The 20,464-nt window shown below is 42.4% G+C and overlaps 1 protein-coding gene across 6 annotated transcripts in view; it reads right to left on the reverse strand.

Moving 5' to 3' along the window:
• Positions 1 to 20,464, reverse strand: part of ADAM11 (ADAM metallopeptidase domain 11) — a 789,906-nt gene that overhangs the window by 379,670 nt on the left and 389,772 nt on the right. For all 6 annotated transcript variants that reach the window (XM_085646660.1, XM_085646679.1, XM_085646669.1 and 3 more), the window contains exon 14: positions 8,454 to 8,505. In XM_085646660.1, coding sequence (XP_085502786.1) covers positions 8,454 to 8,505 — 52 coding nt within the window. The remainder of the gene's footprint in view (positions 1 to 8,453; positions 8,506 to 20,464) is intronic.

Raw genomic sequence — 20,464 nt, forward strand, 5'->3', positions numbered from 1 at the left:
ACATCTCAGTCTGAGAGACAAACACACTTTGTTTTGGCTGGGCTCCATTTAAGGTGGATGTTGACTAAATGCTCCCTACGTTATTGTTGAGGCAAGCCAATGTTGACTCTGGGAATATCTGATACGATTCTGGCCCACTCCAAAGTTGATATATTTTCACTCCACTAGTTATTTCAGGCAATAATTGAACCTTACATGAATGGTTCCACTTGTACAACTTCAAAGTTTCAAAGTTTTGTTTGTTGCCTGCTAGAATAATTTTCAGAACTGACATTTCTTCATAGAGGCGTCCTACACACCAGCTATTTTTCGGTCCCACGCAGTTTGAGGTCTACTTTTTAGGTCTCGCCTGCAACAGCAAATGTGCTGAATACACTCTCCCTTCCAAGAGATATTGTATACTACAAGGAGCTTGCAGCCCGCCCAATTATTACCATACATTGGCTTCACTGTCACTCTTATATGCTGCCTTTTAACTGCCCAGCTTGTGCCAAGCTCCTCTTCGTTCGGCTGTTGCACGGACCAGGTACTGATTGTTTCAATTTGATTGCTGTCCCTCAACTGATAGCGCTGTAACCAAGGTACTATTTTTATTATTTTTTCTTCTTTCCCTGTTGTCCTTGTTAAAGACAGCGAAAGCTCAGAAACTTTTACCTATGTCCTTGGGCAGAAACTTGGGTGCGACAATGGTTTGCACCAATTTCCCGTAGTCTGCAAAAACACTCAATCCCTCATAGTTCTCCAGGGACTCTTTGGGGATATTCCATGTTCCGCTTAAAATAAAATGCCCCCAGCAGGAGCCCTCACTGTATGATGAGAATTTAATCGAGTTCACCTTCTAATCCTTTTGAGGTAGATAAAAGAGACACGTGTAACCAGCAGGCAGCTGGCCTCTCCGTCCAGTTACACATCTCGGTTTGGTCCCAATTGTCCATAAAGTACATAGACTGTCTGGATATGTGTCTGCAATAATGAGCGTTTAGACCACAGTGAACATGTGGGCAGGTCGTGGTGCTCAGTGGGGCCTAGTCTAAAAAGACAAAAACAACGAGCAGAACAACAATTACAGTTACAAGCAGATGTAGGGCAGCTCGGGAGCCACCGCCTCTTCTGCAAAAATTATGCAGCGGCCGAGCCAGTAACTCATATGTTTTTCAAATCATGCTGCACAGGAGCCACAGCGCTGTACAGCATGGCTGAAAAAACATTATCAAACCAAGAGGTCTTGCAGGTGCAACCTATTGGCTTTGCCAATGCTCCTTTATTCTTTATCACCTTGCTGAATTGAACCGGAAACTAGGACTTCCTTGCATTCAAGGCCAATACAGTCAAAAGTTAAAGTTAATCTTTCATGGCCAATCAAGGGACTTTAGAGTTGGATCTTTCTGACATTTCCCTGCAGGTAGTAAATGTGTGCCGGGTGGAGGAAGGGAGGTAGAGAAGGTAGTGCTAGAAGGGAAAAAACTGGGGTATTTCAAGATGCCTTTGCATGGAAGAGTACTCTGTACTGTTTGTTCTGAGACTGTTTGGGTTTCACAATGGGGGAGTTGAAGAGAAGTGCAAAGGATAGCTGGCTGAGGTTGTTATCAGGCTCTTAAATAACCCCTTTTTAAAAACCCTCCTTTAGATTCCCTGTAGTATATATTCCTACCCTTTGCAAAGAGGGGAAGAACCTTTTTCCCTTTTGACCTCAACAGCTACCACTAATAATATCTCAACTCATCTGCTGAACTATTTATCCCTTTGATTTGGCTGGGATTGCCATTTCAGATTTTATACAGTGAATACGTTTGTTGAAGCGGTGTGTAATCTGCTGCTTATCTGCTGGAATTTATTTTTCCACACCACTCGGAAATACCAACAAGAACTCTTACACTTCAAGATCAGTTTTGTAAACTGTATTTCTTTAACTTGGTGTGCGGCTTGCAGTTAATTAAATGTGTACCTTTTTTTGTGTCAATCATTGAAATTGCCTCTTATTATTACAGGGTCAGGTGCGCAATGGTGACTTCAGTTTCGAAGCCCAAACCAGTCACGGATACAGGACACGTACATACATTGCAAACAGCAGCTACTATTATTGTGTGCATGAGATCTGCTTGCCTTTCCGGCACAAGACAAACAAACGAGGCCTCTGGTGCTGCGTCCATTATTGTGTGCGCGAGAACTACTTGCCTAGCCGGCACGAGACACCCGAAAGCGGACTCCATCTTCTCTTTGCTGGATTAGAGTGTGAGTGTACGCTTTGGGAGATCCTTACCCTCCATGCTCTCACTTCGGCTGTCTATTTCCGGCAATGTCTTGTTCTTTTTAACGTTCCATTACAGTTTTTGTTTCAGCTTCACTTAGGATTCGGGTATTGAATCCAATATTTGTGTTATTGTTTGGCTTCGGGTATCACATCGGATACTGGACATAAGTTTTTTTTTCTCTTATGATCTAATTGCTTTTTGGTTATTCATTTTTGCTTTCATGTTTTTAGCCTTAATTTCTCAGTGTTACTATGCAGAATGTTAATGCTGCGCCATTTTCTTATCTTCTCCTGGACAACCAGTGCTTCGCTAGTCAGATGTGCTGCTAGACAACATGTGTAAAAGACATTCACATTGACAAAGCCAATAACTCTGGCATTGCCAAGATCTATTGATTTTGCCAATGGTTGTTCGATATTGATGGGTCTTGCTGAACAAAAGTGTAAGTGATAGTGAGAAACAGTTGAGGCGCTTTGAAGTGAAGCGAGGATGTTGCGTAAGTCTAAAGCTGCCGACAGGGGAGCTGGGGAACCAGGTATGAATCTTGGGGTCGGCTAAACAATTAGTAATTCTGGGCAAATCAATTATGCTTCACCCTGTCTACGTCATTGAATGTGTCATTGTGTAATGTAACTATGGCAGGATGGAGCGCTCCAGTACCACTAGATCGTGCAAAACAAAACGAAAAAAGCACCAGCGACGAGGAAGGTGGTGGGGGATGGGTCAAGCAGGGAAGCAGGAGGGGATGGGGAGATGGGCAAGCAACAACAGGAAAATAAAACCTCAACTGAAGCAGAATCAGCTACAAAAATGAATGTATTATTTCGTAATGTAATTGGTGACCACTTCAAGCACTCCAATACCATCGGCTTGTGTTCGCGCTGTGGCAAGAGGGATGACGAAGCGAGCGCTCCAATACCATCGGCTTGTGCAAAAAAATAAAAATAAACAAGTGCTGTTCATGTTTTAACAACTTTTTAAGAAATGCATTAGTTTACATACACACGCATGCATTTTAGTGGTATGTTTGTATGTGTACAAGGGAGACGGCCTGAATACACAAATACTCCTATGGAGTGCTTGAAAATAAAGTAAAAATTAGCTCTGCAAACCGGGAGCAGTGCATCGAGACATGTGATTGGTTCATTCTCTATAGGAGGGCCAACCAGAAGAAGAGGGCATGACGCCCGCATGCCATGACAAATGGCATCAAAGAAAATGAGAGCAACGCTGAAGGTTCCCAATGGCAGGAGATGGGCGGCCTGTTAAGTCCACAGATAGAACAGAACATATCTCTTCGGGACAGCGCATGTGCTGTCTAACCGAGACCTTAAAAATGTGGGTGTGGTGAGGGCGAGCCATGGCTGCTGTGGCAGCCAAGCCTCATGCGATTTTTACTGACTCATAATCGGTCTCTATGAATCCATGTTTTCGGTGGTTTCGATGTGCACACATTTCTCATGCTGATCACTGATGTGTCTGCACAGCTCTTCAGACAGAATGTTTTTCTCTTAGGTGTGTAGTGTTTTTAGCTTGAGGCGCCTACAAACTGAAACTTGCTGATCAAGTAGACAGCACAAAGTCATTGAAGCTGCTCTACAATAAGTCAGCAGAAAAAAATATATGAGGATGGTACAGGCGCAAGGGTCATTGTGGAGTTCAGATAAATGTTATAAAAGTGCCTAATGACAGGCATGTTGACAGAGTGACGTTTGCCCAAAAGATAGCGTCATCTGCAAGGCAAATCACAAGTTTGATTCTGGGTCAAATCAAATCAAATAAACTTTATTCGGTTTTAGAGATATAAAACCATAAAAGTTGACAATACATAAAATTATTATAATTTCCTAAAATATCGACACAATTTATCAAAGGATATTCCATGGTGGACATAAAACCATAAAAGTTGACAGTACATAAAGTACTATAGATTTGGTGAAGTATCAACACCATTTAACATGGTAAAAATACATTTTATTATGACCCCAGGTAATTGGTGACATCAAGAAATACGGTTCAGGAACCAGTGGTCTTCCCCTTTAAACTAAGTTCCCCAATAAAAATTATCCCAGTTTACAGAAGAATATAGGTCTTAAAAATAATCAAAAACCCTGGCCCTCATCACTTTTAATCGAGACACACCCTAGACTTCACCACAGATTTCAAATAACCAACGATGAAAAAAATACATTCGTCCTTCAGCAGTTGTAGATACAGGAGAGTTGGGTGAGCCTGGATAAAATTCAACTTCTTTAAAATAGGGACTAAAAAAGACTTCGTAGGAACCTCATAAAATTTACAAAAAAACATAAAATGTAGCAAATTCTGTGGATACTCTCCGTCGCAGCCACAGGATGCTAGCTGCTGGCCTCAACTACATCCCCTAGGGAAGGCAAGCAGGAGGTGAAAAAGATCCAAGCAAAACCTAGTCAATAAAAACCGTTCATAAACAGATAAAAACCCCAGGAGGTAAGGCTCGGCTGATAAAGTTGTCTTTAGCATAAAAAAATTGCGAACGCTAGGTTTCCGCAACTCCAGCTCCTCCCTTTCCGATTTTCTTACACTGCTAAAGGACTCCCTTGTTATCCCCACGTCCTTATTGGTTATTAGATCAGGGTTGGTATAAAGTTCAACTCGTCCTAATTTTTCAAAACTGCTCTTAATATATCTGAGCCAATGTAAGTTGAGCCAGTGATCCAGGGTCATACACTCTTTTAAAATCAACTGTCAGAGTGTTAATCCCTCGTTCAACCAAATTTTTAGCCAGAAAATTAAAGGACGAAGTGCAAGGGTATCACTTAAATAGGGCACCCCCAATTCCTCGTGTACTACCAAATTAGACAGGCCACAGGGAACACCTAACAAGCGCTTTAAAAAGGAGTTCTCAGCTACCTGATAAGCATCTGTGGCAATATGCCCCCATATTTCACTCCCATAGGAGGCTGTAGCTACACTCCTTGCCTGATAAAACTTCAACAGAGCAGCAATAGGTCTGTTACCCAGTTTAGAGGCAAATTAACAAGCATTTGCGATTCAATAGGTCTCGCATTGCTGAACGTTTGAGCTATTGGTGTTGCTAATAATAATGCAAAGCCAAAAGCTCAAACTGTCAGCAATGCGAGAGCTATTGCATTGCAAATGCTTTTTTTTTTTAAGGTGGGCGTGTGCAGTGGAAGCACACGGGGAAGGATGGGGGGGCAACACAGGAGGAGATTTGAAAACAACAGGGGATGCAAAAGCAACAGGAGAGGGGCAGAGCGAAGTGATCCTGATGGGAATGGTAGCTGCCACGTACCCCTTTTACAGCCGGTCAACAGATCCCTTTAAGCACAAGCACGCCACACTAGCTCCACTGCCTGGGTTTAAGTGCCCTGAAACTAAAGTAGAGCCTAGAGGCAATTGCATTATTTTTTAGCAATGCCATATTGTGCTAACTCTACCCTGAAGGTATTGAAAAGCTTTACACAAGTACCAGTTACATTAAAGTAAGACATTGTTCATATTTTTTTTGGTAAGAACAGGGATTAGTGACATGCTCTAGAACATATTCTTGTAAGAGCTACAGCTCAAAACTCAGCAAGCAAATCTCAAAAATGCTGTAAAACAGTCTGGAACCCAATGTTCATTAGCACTTGCAGAGCACACAGGCTACCATTAGAAACGTCTAGTACCTTGAAAGCGCTACATGAACAGCTGGCCTATAGAGCTACCTTCCAATATGTTGTGCAAAGAGTGAAAATAGAAAGCACAAACAGTCTCTAGAACATTACGTTTGAACATGTAGAACTTAGGGAATAAGAATGGTTCTAGGACATATTGTCTAAAGTTGTAAAATCACCGCCCGGGAAGCGTCTATTGCAATTCGTAGGAAGAAATGTTTCAGACCCCTGGAGCAGGCCCTGCAATGTGTTGTGCCATTAACTAGAACCCAGCGGTTAAACACAGGCGGTGGAACGCATTGGTTGAAGAATAGAAAGGCTTCGATCGATAGGAAGCTGTGGAAAGTGGTGTTCAAAGATATAGTGCCACAGTCTAAGAAGAAGGCGCTATGGAGATTCGTGCTAAGAGCTGCAGCAGAACCACACAGCACTATCTGTAAAGTGCTGTGCAAACTGTTGGAATCCGTAGCGTTGGTGCAAATTCTAAGCCATCTAAGACGCAGAGCAGGAACTTATAACTGTGGCGCAGACTCTAATGTGCTTTACAGAGAGTTGAAACTGACATCTCGGGAGCAGAGTCTAGAACTCCATTCAAGCCACGGAACCCAGAGACCTAGAGGAGAATCTAGAACGTGCTGGACAGACAGCAGTGTTCACAGCTCCGGCCCAGACTGCAGTCAGCTGGACTCCCATCTGGCACCCTCAGCATCTGGAGCCCAGAGCCATCTTCACAGGGAAGCCACTTTCACAAGAACTACATATCCTTAGCATGAGGGGCACACCTCGCCCAGCCCCCGGAGGTTCTTACCGCCAGCACACGCTGCCTGCCCGCACCCGGCTCCCCTGCCTTCCTTCAAGAGGTTTACTGTGGCTTTAGATCACCAGGCGCTACTCTATGGAGGTTCGAGTCCGGCCCGGAACGGCAGGATAATGATAATAAAAAAGCATCCAAGTCTAGAAAAGGCTTGCGCAGGAATTAATATATATAAAAGTGCCGTGTGTGTGCGAGGTGGATGCACAGGAGTTTAGCAGTTCAGTGGTGAGTGATGTGCTAGTGAAGCAAGCGGAGGACGTCCCCAGTGTTTGCCTTGGCGATGGGAAGGGGTATAACCGAGTAAGGATAACACGGTGACCACAGGGAGGCCCGAAGAATTAGGTGCACATATTCTCAAAGACAGAACTCTAAGTGCGTTTGAGCCGCGTATGGCATACTAAAGATGCTGCTGAGATTTTACGGGCTCGAGTTAAGAGTGTGATGGGACAAATAATGGAAAAGTGACATTGAGTGTGACGGGACGAATAATGGAAAAGTGACGTTGTAAAATACCTCAGCACAATTCTGTCTGGAAATAACCCGGATCCAAGAGGCGATGCTTGTGAGGCGCGCAATGGGAACACTCACGCAGTAACATTAGCACGATTTTAAAACAAGGAGGCGCTTATTAAAAAACAAAGTGGCGCATCTGCCATTTTTGTAATGGTAATTGAGAAAGCGTACATATTAAACGTAAGCGCATGGCGTCTGGTGAACCAGGCGCCATGGCAAAAAACAACCAAGTAGTCCCTACATTCAAAGATACCGCCCTGCAGCGTAATTTTACTGTAGTTGGTCAAAGCTGCTTCCTCTTAAAAAGGAAGAAAACGGAAGTGACATATCGGACCACTAGCCAACAATGAGAGAGAGAAAAAGAGCAATGCCAGATTTAACCAATGGCAAGCGAGAAAAAAAATGAAAAAGCAATGGGTGGAGTTTCATCACTAATACTGTTTACTTGATGCCTCGGAGAGGCAGCGCATGCGCTGCCTATGCGAGACCTAAAAATGGCTGTCTTCACCCGCACCAAGTCCTTCTTCTTCCTTTGTTTGAGTGGTCCCCATTTAAGCTGGTCATCCAAGATGACACCGAGGTAAGAAAATACATCGTTTCGAAGTACCTTAACCTCTTCAATGCCCATGACGAGATAGTCTCGTCATGGAGCACGGTCGCGCTGTGCCCATGACGAGACTATCCCGTCATGAACCCCACCCACTAATAAAACGCCCGGCACAGGAGGGGGAAAGGGCGTGACACAGAAGGGGTTAACTATACCTACCCTGAACTGAAAGCTTTTTTGGGGGCGTATCCCCACTTGCATGACAAAAGATTTTGAATTATTGTTAGTTAAATCACATTCCGACATGAAGGCAGAAAAATTCTGGGTCTTCTATCTTTAAAAAGCCTGTACCACTAAATTGGGTAATAGTAACACATTTACTGTTAGTAGAAATGGCAGAAGTGTACACATAAACAATTTAATGTTATTCATGTGAGTGCCCACATTGCTCCATTTTCATCTTTTTTCTCCAAAAACCTCCACAGGTAAATTCTGCATCCAACCACTAGGTGACAGGCTAATGCAAGTCATGCCACTAACAGTTTTGAGCGATTCCCATCAATAATGGCCACGCAAACAACGTGTACAATTCATTTTCTCATATATCCCTGTACATTTCCACTTATTTCACATGCACTGTACTGACAGCCTCCCCCCCCTTTACTCACCCTGTATCCTCCATGATGCACCCAAGCCAGGAATCCGGACACCTACAGACTCCTGTGTGAAAAACCAAGATAGAAGCTATTGTTTGGAGTGACACTTTGTCCAAGTGAGAAATCTGTAGCAGTGTGCCAGTGCCATTCCATATACCAGGGATTGTGACATTGGCTGCATGTGACTCCATAATGAAAACAATTAATGGGCCATTACAGGTCAATAGGGGCACTTTTTAGGATCTGTTTATGGAATAGCTCCCAGTACCACCAAGAGATATATTACGTGGGATATATAAATACAATCCAAGCACGCGTTCATAAAAAACCTGGTTTGCCAGGCAATCTTGTATGAGTCCGGAGTAAAAAACCTTTGCACGAGTTGTTCCCCTTCACCATCAACCCTTTAAACCAAAGCCCTCTTTAACCCTGCTCCTTTGCATTTCAGGCGCCCATTTAAATTAGGATCTTCAAAACATCCACGACCACCTCCACTGATGACCCTTGCATGCAGTAGGGGTGTGGATAATAAGAGTAAAGGACGGCAGGATGCCCGGACAATTACCCGTGTTCTCAGAACAAAAGTCCTAAAAAAGAAGTGGGGGACTAGCCAAATTAGGTAGTATGCATGTGGCATTATGGCACGTGACATCACAGAGCGTTATATAACACGTGGCATCACAGGATGTGGCATCACAACCCATGACCACACAGGACGTGACATCATAAGACGTGACATTCAGGGCCAGACTGGGACCGAAACCGGCCCTGGGGTGAGGGGGGTTTTCCGAGCTGTTTGCTGGGGCCGGTTTCGGACGATTTTGTCACAGGGGGCCGATATTGCCGACCCCCGGTAACAAAAACGGCCCCCAGGGGCCCGAAACCGGGAAAACACCCGGTTCCCGCTACAGCCAGTCCAGCCCTGGTGACATCAGATCTTAAGATCTCATACAGATGTTTAGCATGTCTATCGTGAGCACATTTGAGCGCATTACAACATTTTACAAAGGAGATTTTGCATAAGAGGTGTGCCAAAAAAATGTGACGCAACCCCGACGCAAGATCTGGGCCTCAACTTATTCATTTATGATTGCTATGGCACAAAGAAATTGGCAACAAGGAGAAATCTGTTCTGCTTAATTGGTTGCAAAGTCTGCATTTTAAAATATCTTTTGAGGTTTAGGCACCTGCTGCATAGATCTTTGTGTGCCCAGTAAATCCCAGGAAATAACAATAATGGTAAAATTATTCTGGAGATTAATGCACTTGCTGTAGAGATCTGTGTTTTATTTTGTCCCAGTTTTGAATTAAAGTAGCATAGAAGGTAATATGTCTCCTGCAAAATGCATCATATGACAAGCAAATAACAGATGTTTATTTTATGTAGATGGGTAAGTGGGTTAGTGCTTTTAACACAGAGATCCTTTTGATACTTGCTCCTCATAAATAGTAACACTTCTAGTCTATGAAGGCCATGTGATTCCTATATCTTGTGACCCTCACTGTCTTCTGTAACACATCCTGTACACTGATTTACACACACATGATTTATTGGCAATGTATAATGTGCATGTGTGATATGAAGCACTCGGACACCCTGGATTGGGATGAATAGAGATATAAAAGAAATAAAACAAAATAGTGGTATTTAAATTGTTATTTTTGTAAATACTGGGACAGACCAACACATCTGACATTCTTACAGTGCATGCATATGTCTTATAAAGAGGGACTGAACAAAGTCAAAAGCATGCCTTTCTTAAGGACCTGTGAAGTCATCACTAGCTGTGAGCCTTTGTTTCACTCCACTGCATTTGCAGCTAGGTGTGAGTTTCCAGAAAGCTCCCAGCCAAGATACTAAGTCGAAAGGAGACCTGATGGCCCCTTAACTTTGGCCTTTATTTTGGGCTCAGCCGGAATTTAAAATAACAAAGCCCCCTCACCTGCAAGTTGCTGTTCGGAATGAAAGCAAACAACTGGCAGGCGCTGCTGAATATGTCCTGGTGTCTGAAAATTACACTAGGACAAGATCAGCATATTTCTGTGTTGCCCAACTTCTTGGCAGGGGAGAAGGAGTCCACCCTGTGAAAAGAGTTTATCCGTGTCTACCTGTCTACCCGTGTCAAACCTTGGCTTGAGGCCTGGGAGTTCTCCTCCACTATAATTTCGGCCTCATTAAAAGCACAATAATGGATTCAAGGATTACTAACTGCCTCCCATGCCAGCAGAACCCGATCAAGCCACAATCCCCAGCCTTCTGACCGGTGCGGTGCCACAGATGCTAAGTGCCTCATCTGATGCCAAGTATGCGATCAAGCGAAATGCCGTCGCTTCCGCTCTTCCCTGCAAACCAACAGTCACTTCTACCTGTGCCTGCGTGGCTGTCTACCCTTATCCCTGAGGACAAGACACCTCCTCCTGACTCTGGGTAGTAGTGGCATCATCCTGCCACCACAGAGCACTGTGACATGTTGTTCGCCTGCACTCCAGGCTGCTGAGTTCTTCCTGCTGTATTTTGGCTTCTTTGTCATCACTCGTGGGTACACCCAGATTCCTGCCTCTTAGTCCCCTCCTAACAACCACAACTGGCGTGCTCTGACAAGCTGTGTGAACACCTCAAATGGCAATCAAAGCTGCAGTCCTGTCATACATGCCAAACACCACCAACCAGCGGCACTACAAGGAGAGAACAACCCAGCACCCCAACCTAGAGCAGCATTTTGCACACAATGGGAAGAGCTGCTAACCCTTCCCCTCCTTTCAATGAACTAAGCAACTCGGCTACTGCGGCACCTTGATGGCACACATGGATAGTTCGCTTGAATAATTATTTTAAATCTACCAAAGAAACAGACAGTGAGATAGAGGTTGCGCCTGTTTCACTATGTGGGTGAGTAAATCTTCTAGGTGTCTATACTTTGAAAAAAAAAAATCCAGCCTTCGAAGGTTTAAAGCTCCGTCATGCACATCAACATTTTGGAGACTCAATCGACAACCTTATCGCCCAGCTGCACGAACTGGCCAGCACAGATGACGATCCTCAGAAGGAGGCTGGCGTGTCCCTAGGTGAAATGCTCACCCTCGCTCACTCACACAAGATCTCTAATAACCGGATGGAGCACATGGAACAAGCATTGAACAAGCTCTACATAAAGCAAGAACACAAACCCAAGCAGATCAAAAAAGAGGCTGCTGAGGTCCTCACAAAATGCATACCGCTTGCATGACCTCCAGACCAGCCCACAGAGACTCTTGGGAACAAAAAGGGTATGGATACTTTAGGTTCTCAGTCCACACCAGCAGGATTACCCTGTGTGGGGGAAGACCTGCCCCACCTGCCTATGTACCAACTACTTTGCGAAAGAGAGTAGAGGCAGTCTTAAAGGCACACCGAGAGAACGAGGACATCCCAAGCACCAAAGAATACCCACTACTGCAGACGCAGGGGACCCTTCCGTACCCAGGTAGGAGGAGTCACCATCCCAGATGATGCTGATTGAGGAAGATAATGAGATTTTCCTCATCTCATGCAAATTAATGTGGCACATTAAAATATCAAATATACCACTTCCACCCCTTTTGCCAGGTGACAGTGGGTTACATGCCAGTAACATCCCTCGTCGACTCAGGAGCTTCGGGGAACGTGATGAGCACAACTCAATTCTGCCTACTCAAACCTTCACCGGCAATCCTCCCGACATCAGTCAAAATCTTTGCCTGTGGGAGAACATCTATCCAGCTGGATGGGGTGTTTCACTCATGATGAACTGTTGTGTGAGGCAAAATTCTTTGTGCAAATGAAGGAATGGAAATGTTTCTAGGCTGCTCAACCGAGGATGAACTCAGCCTGATCCACGTTGCATCAGCCATTAGCGACAAGGGCATTGATGATCTTCTCAGAAACTTCAACATCTCTTCAAGAGGCATGGCTACCTGAAAAACATGCTGTGACTCTCTTTCTATGAAACTGTTTACTTTCCATCACAGACAGATTCCTTTCCACCTTTGGACGGCTGTGGAAGACAATTTAGGACAAGTCATCAAAAAAGTCTCTGGATCCACACCCTGAGTCACTCTCATGGTTCTCATATGCAGGCCCAAGCAGCCAGGGAATATCCACATTCGTATCGACATGAAACTGCTAAACAGAGCCATCCAAAGGGAATGGCACATTACTCTGAATTATTTCAAGTATTAGAGCTTGACCTCTGCGCACTCTAGCTACTGAGCAATTGCTACAAAAGCCTCTTAAAACTTTCTAAAACATTTACAACATTCTACACAAATGATATGTAAAACTACACACCAGTGTTTTAGTTCAAATAAATCAAACATTTAATCTGTTGTGAATCACAGAAAATTCATTCTTATTAAAAAAAAAGAACAATCTTGTTGATGCCCATGAAGAATACTCTTTTCAGTGCCTCAGGGGCTTGATTCTATAAAGAATACAGACATAACATTTACAAGATAATATGTATCGAAGCAATTGGAAATTTCATACCATCATTTGTGCCTAAATTCCACAACTGTGATATCATGAAAATACTGATACTAATGCACGTACATTCACCACATCTTGGTTGTTACATTACATGTTAAACATTTCCCTATTAACATTGGTGAAAAGGAAACCACAAAAAATGACAATACTCAAAAGTGACAAAAAAGTGCACGCGAAATAAACTAGCTACCACTCTCCATACTCCAACCCGAGTGAAGTTTCAACACCAATGCACATAACATAAAGCCACTCACAGAGGCTTTGATCCTTGTGGACAACCACGTAATGCTGCTCCTGCTGATAAGATATGTAAATACTAAGTCATTGTGCCACCTTCAAAAAACCGTAAAAGTCATCCTACATGCATAAACATGACCAGAACTAACCCTGTCGGGTGCTGCTGTGAAAACGGAACTTTCACTCTTCTGCTGGATACCAATACCTACAGAAACCACAAGAGAGAATTATTCTCCCCGTTGTAATACGAAAACCTGCATCACAAAATCCCTCCCTCAACAACAGTCCTCACCTCTATGAACGCTTTGAACAGCCTAGTGGCTTATGCATGAGTACCAGAGGCGCAACAAAAGCCAAATTTCAGATGGGCTAAGAAAAAATTTCGGGGGGGGCTGAATCTTTAAGCAAGAGTGGGGCTGCAGGGGCTCTTAGAAGGGGTGAAACAACAGCGAGGCCTCATTAACATACAAATGGTCTTGTGAAGTGCTCGGGTGCGGCTGTGTGTGTACCCGGGAAGCTGTCTCATCCCGGGCTGCCACACACGACGGGGGTGCTGAAGCCCTTTGCGTCCAATGGGTGTTGCGCACCTGATGAGTACCGATCATTTTCATGCCTTCCCGTTTAGAGCGCCATTAATCCCGGAGATGGATGACGTCTATTCGCGTCGGCCGTACCATCGCAACAAACGAAGGACTGCAACCTTGTAGTACACAACTGGTATGAGTCTACTGTGAAAAACTACTCCACTTCTAAACGAAAACTACATAATGTCGTACACCCCAGACCAACTCAGAACTTCATAAATAATGATCAAGTTAAAACCCACGTTCATTACTTAAAAATACAAACAAAAAACTCCCTTGCTCCCCTTGAAAGACCATCCTGTGGTGACCGATCCAATATACTACTGCCGCCTTTCATAAAAAAACGTGAAAAACAAAAGAAAACAGTGAGTGAAAAGAACAACTCTGTAATAAATGCATAAAGTGAAGGGATAATACAAGAGAACATGAATGCTCATATTTACAATGTTGAGGTTGTTCAACACCGTACCTACACTATATGTGTGCATAGTATCCCATCGCGCCTCTATGCGCTTTCCCTATTGATGCAGTCACAGAAAGCATCCTAAATCTACTTTATTGTTAATCCCTTTGGGGTCCTGAGTGTCCAGTTTTTTTATCCAATAAACCTCTCTTTGTAGCAAGGTCTTAGTTAAATCTCTACCTGGTGTGGGGTCTACCATTTCAATAACCTGTAATTTTATTTGGGCTATTGTATTCCGTGTTTCATCCAGTGCAATGCTAGACTGCTTTTGATGTTGCGGTTTCTGATGGTGCTTTTATGTTCCGAGATACGAGTCTTTATTTTTCTTTCCGTTTTACCTACCTAAAGTAGTCCGCACGGACACTTTATGCCATAGATCAAATTTCTTGAATCGCAGTCTGCATTGTGTTTTAATTTTATCGTTTCTCCAGTCAGTGGATGCTGGATTCCGTCTCCGCAGATTACATTGTTACAATGCACACAGTTTAAGCACCTTTGGGTGCCCTTGAATACTTTAGTAGTTGCAATAGGTTTTTGTGTCAACATCTCTTTCAAATTCTTAGATCGTTTATATGCATGTAAAGGTCTGTCCTTGAATAAACCTTTGAAGTCATTTTGTAAGATTTCCCATCTACTATTGATGATCCGTTTCAACAATCTGGTGCAGGTCGAGTATTTAGAAACAAAAACTTGTCTGGTCATTTCTGGATTAGGTTTATTCTCCAACAGACTAACACGTGTCTTGCTTTCCATCTTATTAATAGCTTCATTCAGAATGTCCTCTTGGTAACCTTTTGAAATATATCTCCTTTTTTGTATACTGATATTCTTTTGTAGTGTTGTATGACCAGAACATATTCTTTTGGCTCGTGGGAATTGAGAATATGGAAGATTATGGAGCAGCATTACGTGGTTGTCCACAAGGATCAAAGCCTCCGTGAGTGGCTTTGCTATGTGCATTGGTGTTAAAACTTCTCTCGGGTTGGAGTATGGAGAGTGGTAGCTAGTTTATTTTGTGTGCACTTTTTGGTCACTTTTGAGTATTGTCATTTTTTTGGGTTTCCTTTTCACGAATGTTATTAAGGAAATGTTTAACATGTAATGTAACAACCAAGATTTGGCGAATTTACGTGCATTAGTATCAGCATTTTCATGATATCACGGTTGTGGAATTTAGGCACAAATGATGGTATGAAATTTCCAATTGCTTCCATGCATATTATCTTGTAACTGTTATGTCTGTATTCTTCCCCTGAGGAAGGGCCACGCCGGCCCGAAATGCATTGGGCACTGAAAAGAGTATTCTTCATGGGCATCAAGAAGATTGTTCTTTTTTTTTAATAAGAATGATTGTTTTGTGATTCACAACAGATAAATGTTTGATTTATTTGAACTAAAACACTGGTGTGTAGTTTTGCATATCATTTGTATAGAATGTTGTAAATGTTTTAGAAAGTATTAAGAGACTTTTGTAGCAATTGCTCAGTAGCTACAGTGCGCAGAGGTCAAGCTCTAAGACTTGAAATATGATGGTATAAAAACTGGCATGACCAAACAGCATGTCAGTCCCTGCAGCACGCTATGTTTAAAATTTAGAAAAAAGGTCTAATAAGAAGCCAAAAGTAAGGAGTGCTCCTCTTGTCCTCATTGATTTTACATTACTCCGAATACCAATTACCTCATCACATATCTGAATATGGCCTGCCGATTCTGAAAAGCTAGATTCCAAATGAGTGTACCACCAGCTGCAAATTCATGACAACTGCCACTCTATTACTACTTTTTCAACCCATGTTTGCCTCAGGAGGTACCACCATCTTACTTTGGCATCTCATACACTACTTACATTTTTCAAAATGCTATTTGCGAATCTGATGACATTCTGATAGATGCTGATACATGCTCCCACTATTTCGGTACACCAAAAGAGGCTGGCTGCCATCATCTGAAGGATCAGCAATGTGGAGCTAACATCGAACGGGATACAGCCATTACAACGCGTTCATGACCATGCATGACCGTTACCACAAAGCCATTACAATGCATATACATTTACCACGCATGTCTTTACTCCGAATATGCCTTTACTTCGCATGCCTTTACAACACATTTTTTTCTAAATGCATGAATGATAAAGGCATATGCGTGGTAAAGGTTTTAAAAGCAAGTATTATTTATTTTAATTTTGTAAAGGCATGAATGGTAAAGGCATACACGTGATACACGTGGTAAAGATTTTACAAGTATTAAGTGTGTATATATATATATATATATAATCCAAGTCTTATGCTCCAAGAGAATCCAGGGATAAGAAGACAGCACACCAGGAAACAGCACAAATACTTTATTGTGCGCTAGCTTTAGAAGGACGACGCGTTTCGGCGTTTGCCTTTGTCAAGTTACTTCCTATGTGCCCATCGGCCATAGAAATACGAATGCATCATTCATAAACATAGAGAACATACTTCGAGAATACATTATTTCGCAACCACTATTACCGTAATGAATTCATTAGGTCATGTTAATAATTCAGGCACACCAATAAATACAAATATATGGATTAGAAGGCAATTGTCTTAAAGAAACATGCTGTTTTACGTGCGTCAAAATATTGAAAATAAGGTTTGTCCGAAGTGTTCGGAAACAATAAAGTTATAGTGAATAAATGAAATACGCGTGAGAATTCACTGCTTGTTATGAACATAGTAATTCAAATTCATTCTAATGCATATACCTCTCCGTGTGCTAGCATGCTGGAAGCGCCTACAAATAAATCTATGTGGGCTGCATCAGTAATACAAATGGAAGTAATCGCTCCACCCAATCTGAATAGACATGCTAATCACACTGCGAGCTAACGAATTCACGATTACAGCATATGATTCAAAATAATAATGATGAAGAACGGCATACTGCCTAATCAATGTCAATACACCTTAATGAAAAGAAAAGCAAAGGTTGCGCATATTGAGAATGAGATTGACACATCATCTCAAACAATAATAGTTCCTTTGTAGCACCTTGGATAAAGAGTGAATACTGCGCGCAATTGCGCTTATCACATGGCAGACAGAAAAATTAGTAATGGACACAATTAGCCATATGTGTAATTAATGGTACTGTTGCCTTAATATGTATCCAGAACCAAGGGTCCAATGTTATTTGGCTAAGTAGAGAGCCTTTAGTGAGTGATGCTGGATGTGTCAATAATTCCCAGTGGTTAGGTAATGTACTCTCTTGATATCCAACCGGTTATGTGATGGGCAAAATTCGGAAGTATCCTACTAGTGAGAGCTGGAGATGGGGGGGTGAAAGGATGGTGGTGTATATAAAAATAAGTGATAGAGGAAGGGTATGAAGGGGCACAAGGGAAGGCTCGTGGCTGTATCCAAGAGCAACCGCAAATACGGTAAATGTTTGTATACTGTCCCAATTGGGGAAATAATATATTAACCTAAGTGCACCTGGATCCCTATCTTAATAAAAGTGAGATAAAAGGTGAAAGAAATGAGAATAAAACAATTTAAACTTAAAATCCCAACGATATATCGGGAGTGCTCATATTTTTCTTGGGACTATATAGTAATGATCAGTTTGTCTGAGAGGCCATATAATGGGTAACTACAAGCCTATGTGGGTTGCAAGTTCCTCCCCACTGTTGAGCCCTTTCGGTATTTTACAATCCAGATCAATGATGAATCTGGATTCTAATACTCTTAGGTCTTTTTCACGATCCCCTCCTCGAATATGTTTCGGGATTCTCTCCACTCCAAAGAATCGTAGGCTACTGTTGTCACTATTATGGAGTTCAGTATAGTGACGGGCTACCGGATAGTTGTGATCGCGGTTGGAGATGGCACGCAGATGCTGCAAAATTCTGAGTTTGAGTGGCAATTTTGTACTGCCCACATACCTGAGGCCACATGGGCACTCAAGTACGTAGACAGTAAAATCGCTGTTACAGTTAATTTGGTGTTTTATAGGTCGTTTGTAGTTAGTACCTATACTGTATTCTTTGCAGTTAATGCCATTGCGATCTGCCTTGCACATTCCACAAGTAGTGAAACCGTTAGGCCTTGTGAGCCAATGTGATTGTGTAGTCTCATCACGGTAGCTATGGACAAATCTGTCCTTAAGTGACCTGGCTTTTCTGTAAGTGATATGTGGTCTGGTGCCTATAGATTCACCAATAATGGGGTCTGCTCTTAATAGGCTCCAATGTTTCTTCATAATTTTGTTGAGAGTCCATGCTCCCCTACTGAATTTGGTTATCATTCTTGGAATATTCCTTTGGTTGCTGTCATTATTAGTTCTTTTAATAGTACTCATGGAAGGTTTAAAGAGTATGTCATGCTGATTTAAATCCTTAACTTTATTTTGGGCTCTCTCTAGGGTTTCCTCTTTGTATCCTCTTACCCTGAAACGTGTGAGCATGGTTTCTTGTTCATTCATAAAGTCCCTGTTGGTACTGCAAGCACGACGTGCTCTAAGAAGCTCCCCATAGGGTATGCTCTGTTTTAGGGGGACTGGATGATGACTAGCTGCGTGTAATAGTGTGTTGCCTGCAGTCTGTTTCCTAAAGAGACGTGTTGTAATTTTCTTTTCTTTAATTTCAACTGCAATATCCAGGAATTCACAGTAGGTCGGGCTGATCTTGTGAGTAAACTGTAAGTTCAGATCATTGATCCCCAATTTGTCAATGAATTCATTGGCAAGATTTTGGGGGCCATTCCAGATCAGGAACAGGTCGTCTATATACCTGATCCATACAAGTATATGGTCGGTATACACTTCCCACTCATCAGTCCACACTATCTGTTCTTCCCACCATCCTAGGAACAAATTCGCTAGGCTGGGGGCAAAACAAGTACCCATCGCGGTACCTGACCGCTGGCGATACACAGATTTTTCGAAGAGGAAGATATTATTTTGGAGACAGAACAACATCATGGTCTCCAACATTTTGTTGTGTTCCCAGAGGTCTATATGTCTACTTTTTAGAAAATGCATGCATGCTTCCACCCCTTTCCGTTGGTCTATGCACGTATACAAGGAGCAGACGTCTAAACTAATCATAGTGTAGCTGTCTTCCCATTGCATGTCGTGAAGTTGGCGTAGGAAATCTGAACTATCTTTACAATATGATGCTAAATTAAGAACATATTTAGACAGAAAAGAGTCCAAGAAAATTGATGTGTTTTCAAGAAGTCCTCCATTTGATGAGACAATGGGACGCCCTGGTGGTAAAGTGGCATGCTTATGAATCTTTGGTAAAAAATAAATGCATGGTATGCGTGGTTTATCCGTTCTCAAGAAGCTGTATTCATCAGTGTCAATAAGACCATGAAAATACCAATCACTTAATAATTTATGGTAATCCTGAATAGTTTCCTTGTATTGTGCCCAATCAATGAGTTCATAGCAGGTTTCGTCTGAGAGCTGTCTCATCGCCTCTGATCTGTAATGTTCCATGTTCATCACTACAACATTACCTCCTTTGTCCGAGGGCTTGATTATGATTTTGGTGTCAGATTCCAAGGTTTTGATGGCTTCCCGTTGTGTCTTTAAAAGATTGTCCCATTTCGATTTTTGGAATGACTCTCGTGATTTCTTGAGTTCAAGAATGACCGCTGAGTTGTATGCTTCAATGTTATCAAAAGGCACATTGGGGTTGAACTTTGATTTCCTTTTGAGACCGCTATGCGTGTGTTGCATACTGGTAACGCCACATGCTTGCAATAACGAATTGTCATCGCTACAATGATTGTCTTCAGTTTCTAGGTCATGCATAATTCTTAGTAGTTCCATGTCTTGTATTTGTAAATTGCGTGTTTCTAGATCATCTGAATTGGTTATTATTTCTTTGGACTTAGATTTCGAGCGTGCCTCGAACATTTTCATCAATTTTAGTTTCCGGATAAATAAGAATAAATCAATTCTGGTGTCCATATAGTTTAGATTGCTACTTGGACAGAAGGACAAGCCCAGTTGTAGAACTGAGATTTCCACGTCACTCAAGCTTCTGGTGGATAAATTGATGACTGTTTGATTTGTTGTCTGATCTTGGAGTTGCAAGGTCGGTGTATGAAATTTTTTTGACCTTCTCTTGCTTAATCTTTTTCTTTTGCGGTCCCTCGTCCTCTTCCTCTTCTTTGCCCCTTTCCTCTTGCCTGTCCTCTCGTTTGGGGCTTGTTTACTTGAGTTTGATCTTTTTTCTGCTTTAGTATCTGAAACT

This window comes from Triturus cristatus, chromosome 1_1 (genome assembly GCF_964204655.1).
Source record: "Triturus cristatus chromosome 1_1, aTriCri1.1, whole genome shotgun sequence".
NCBI lineage: Eukaryota > Metazoa > Chordata > Amphibia > Caudata > Salamandridae > Triturus > Triturus cristatus.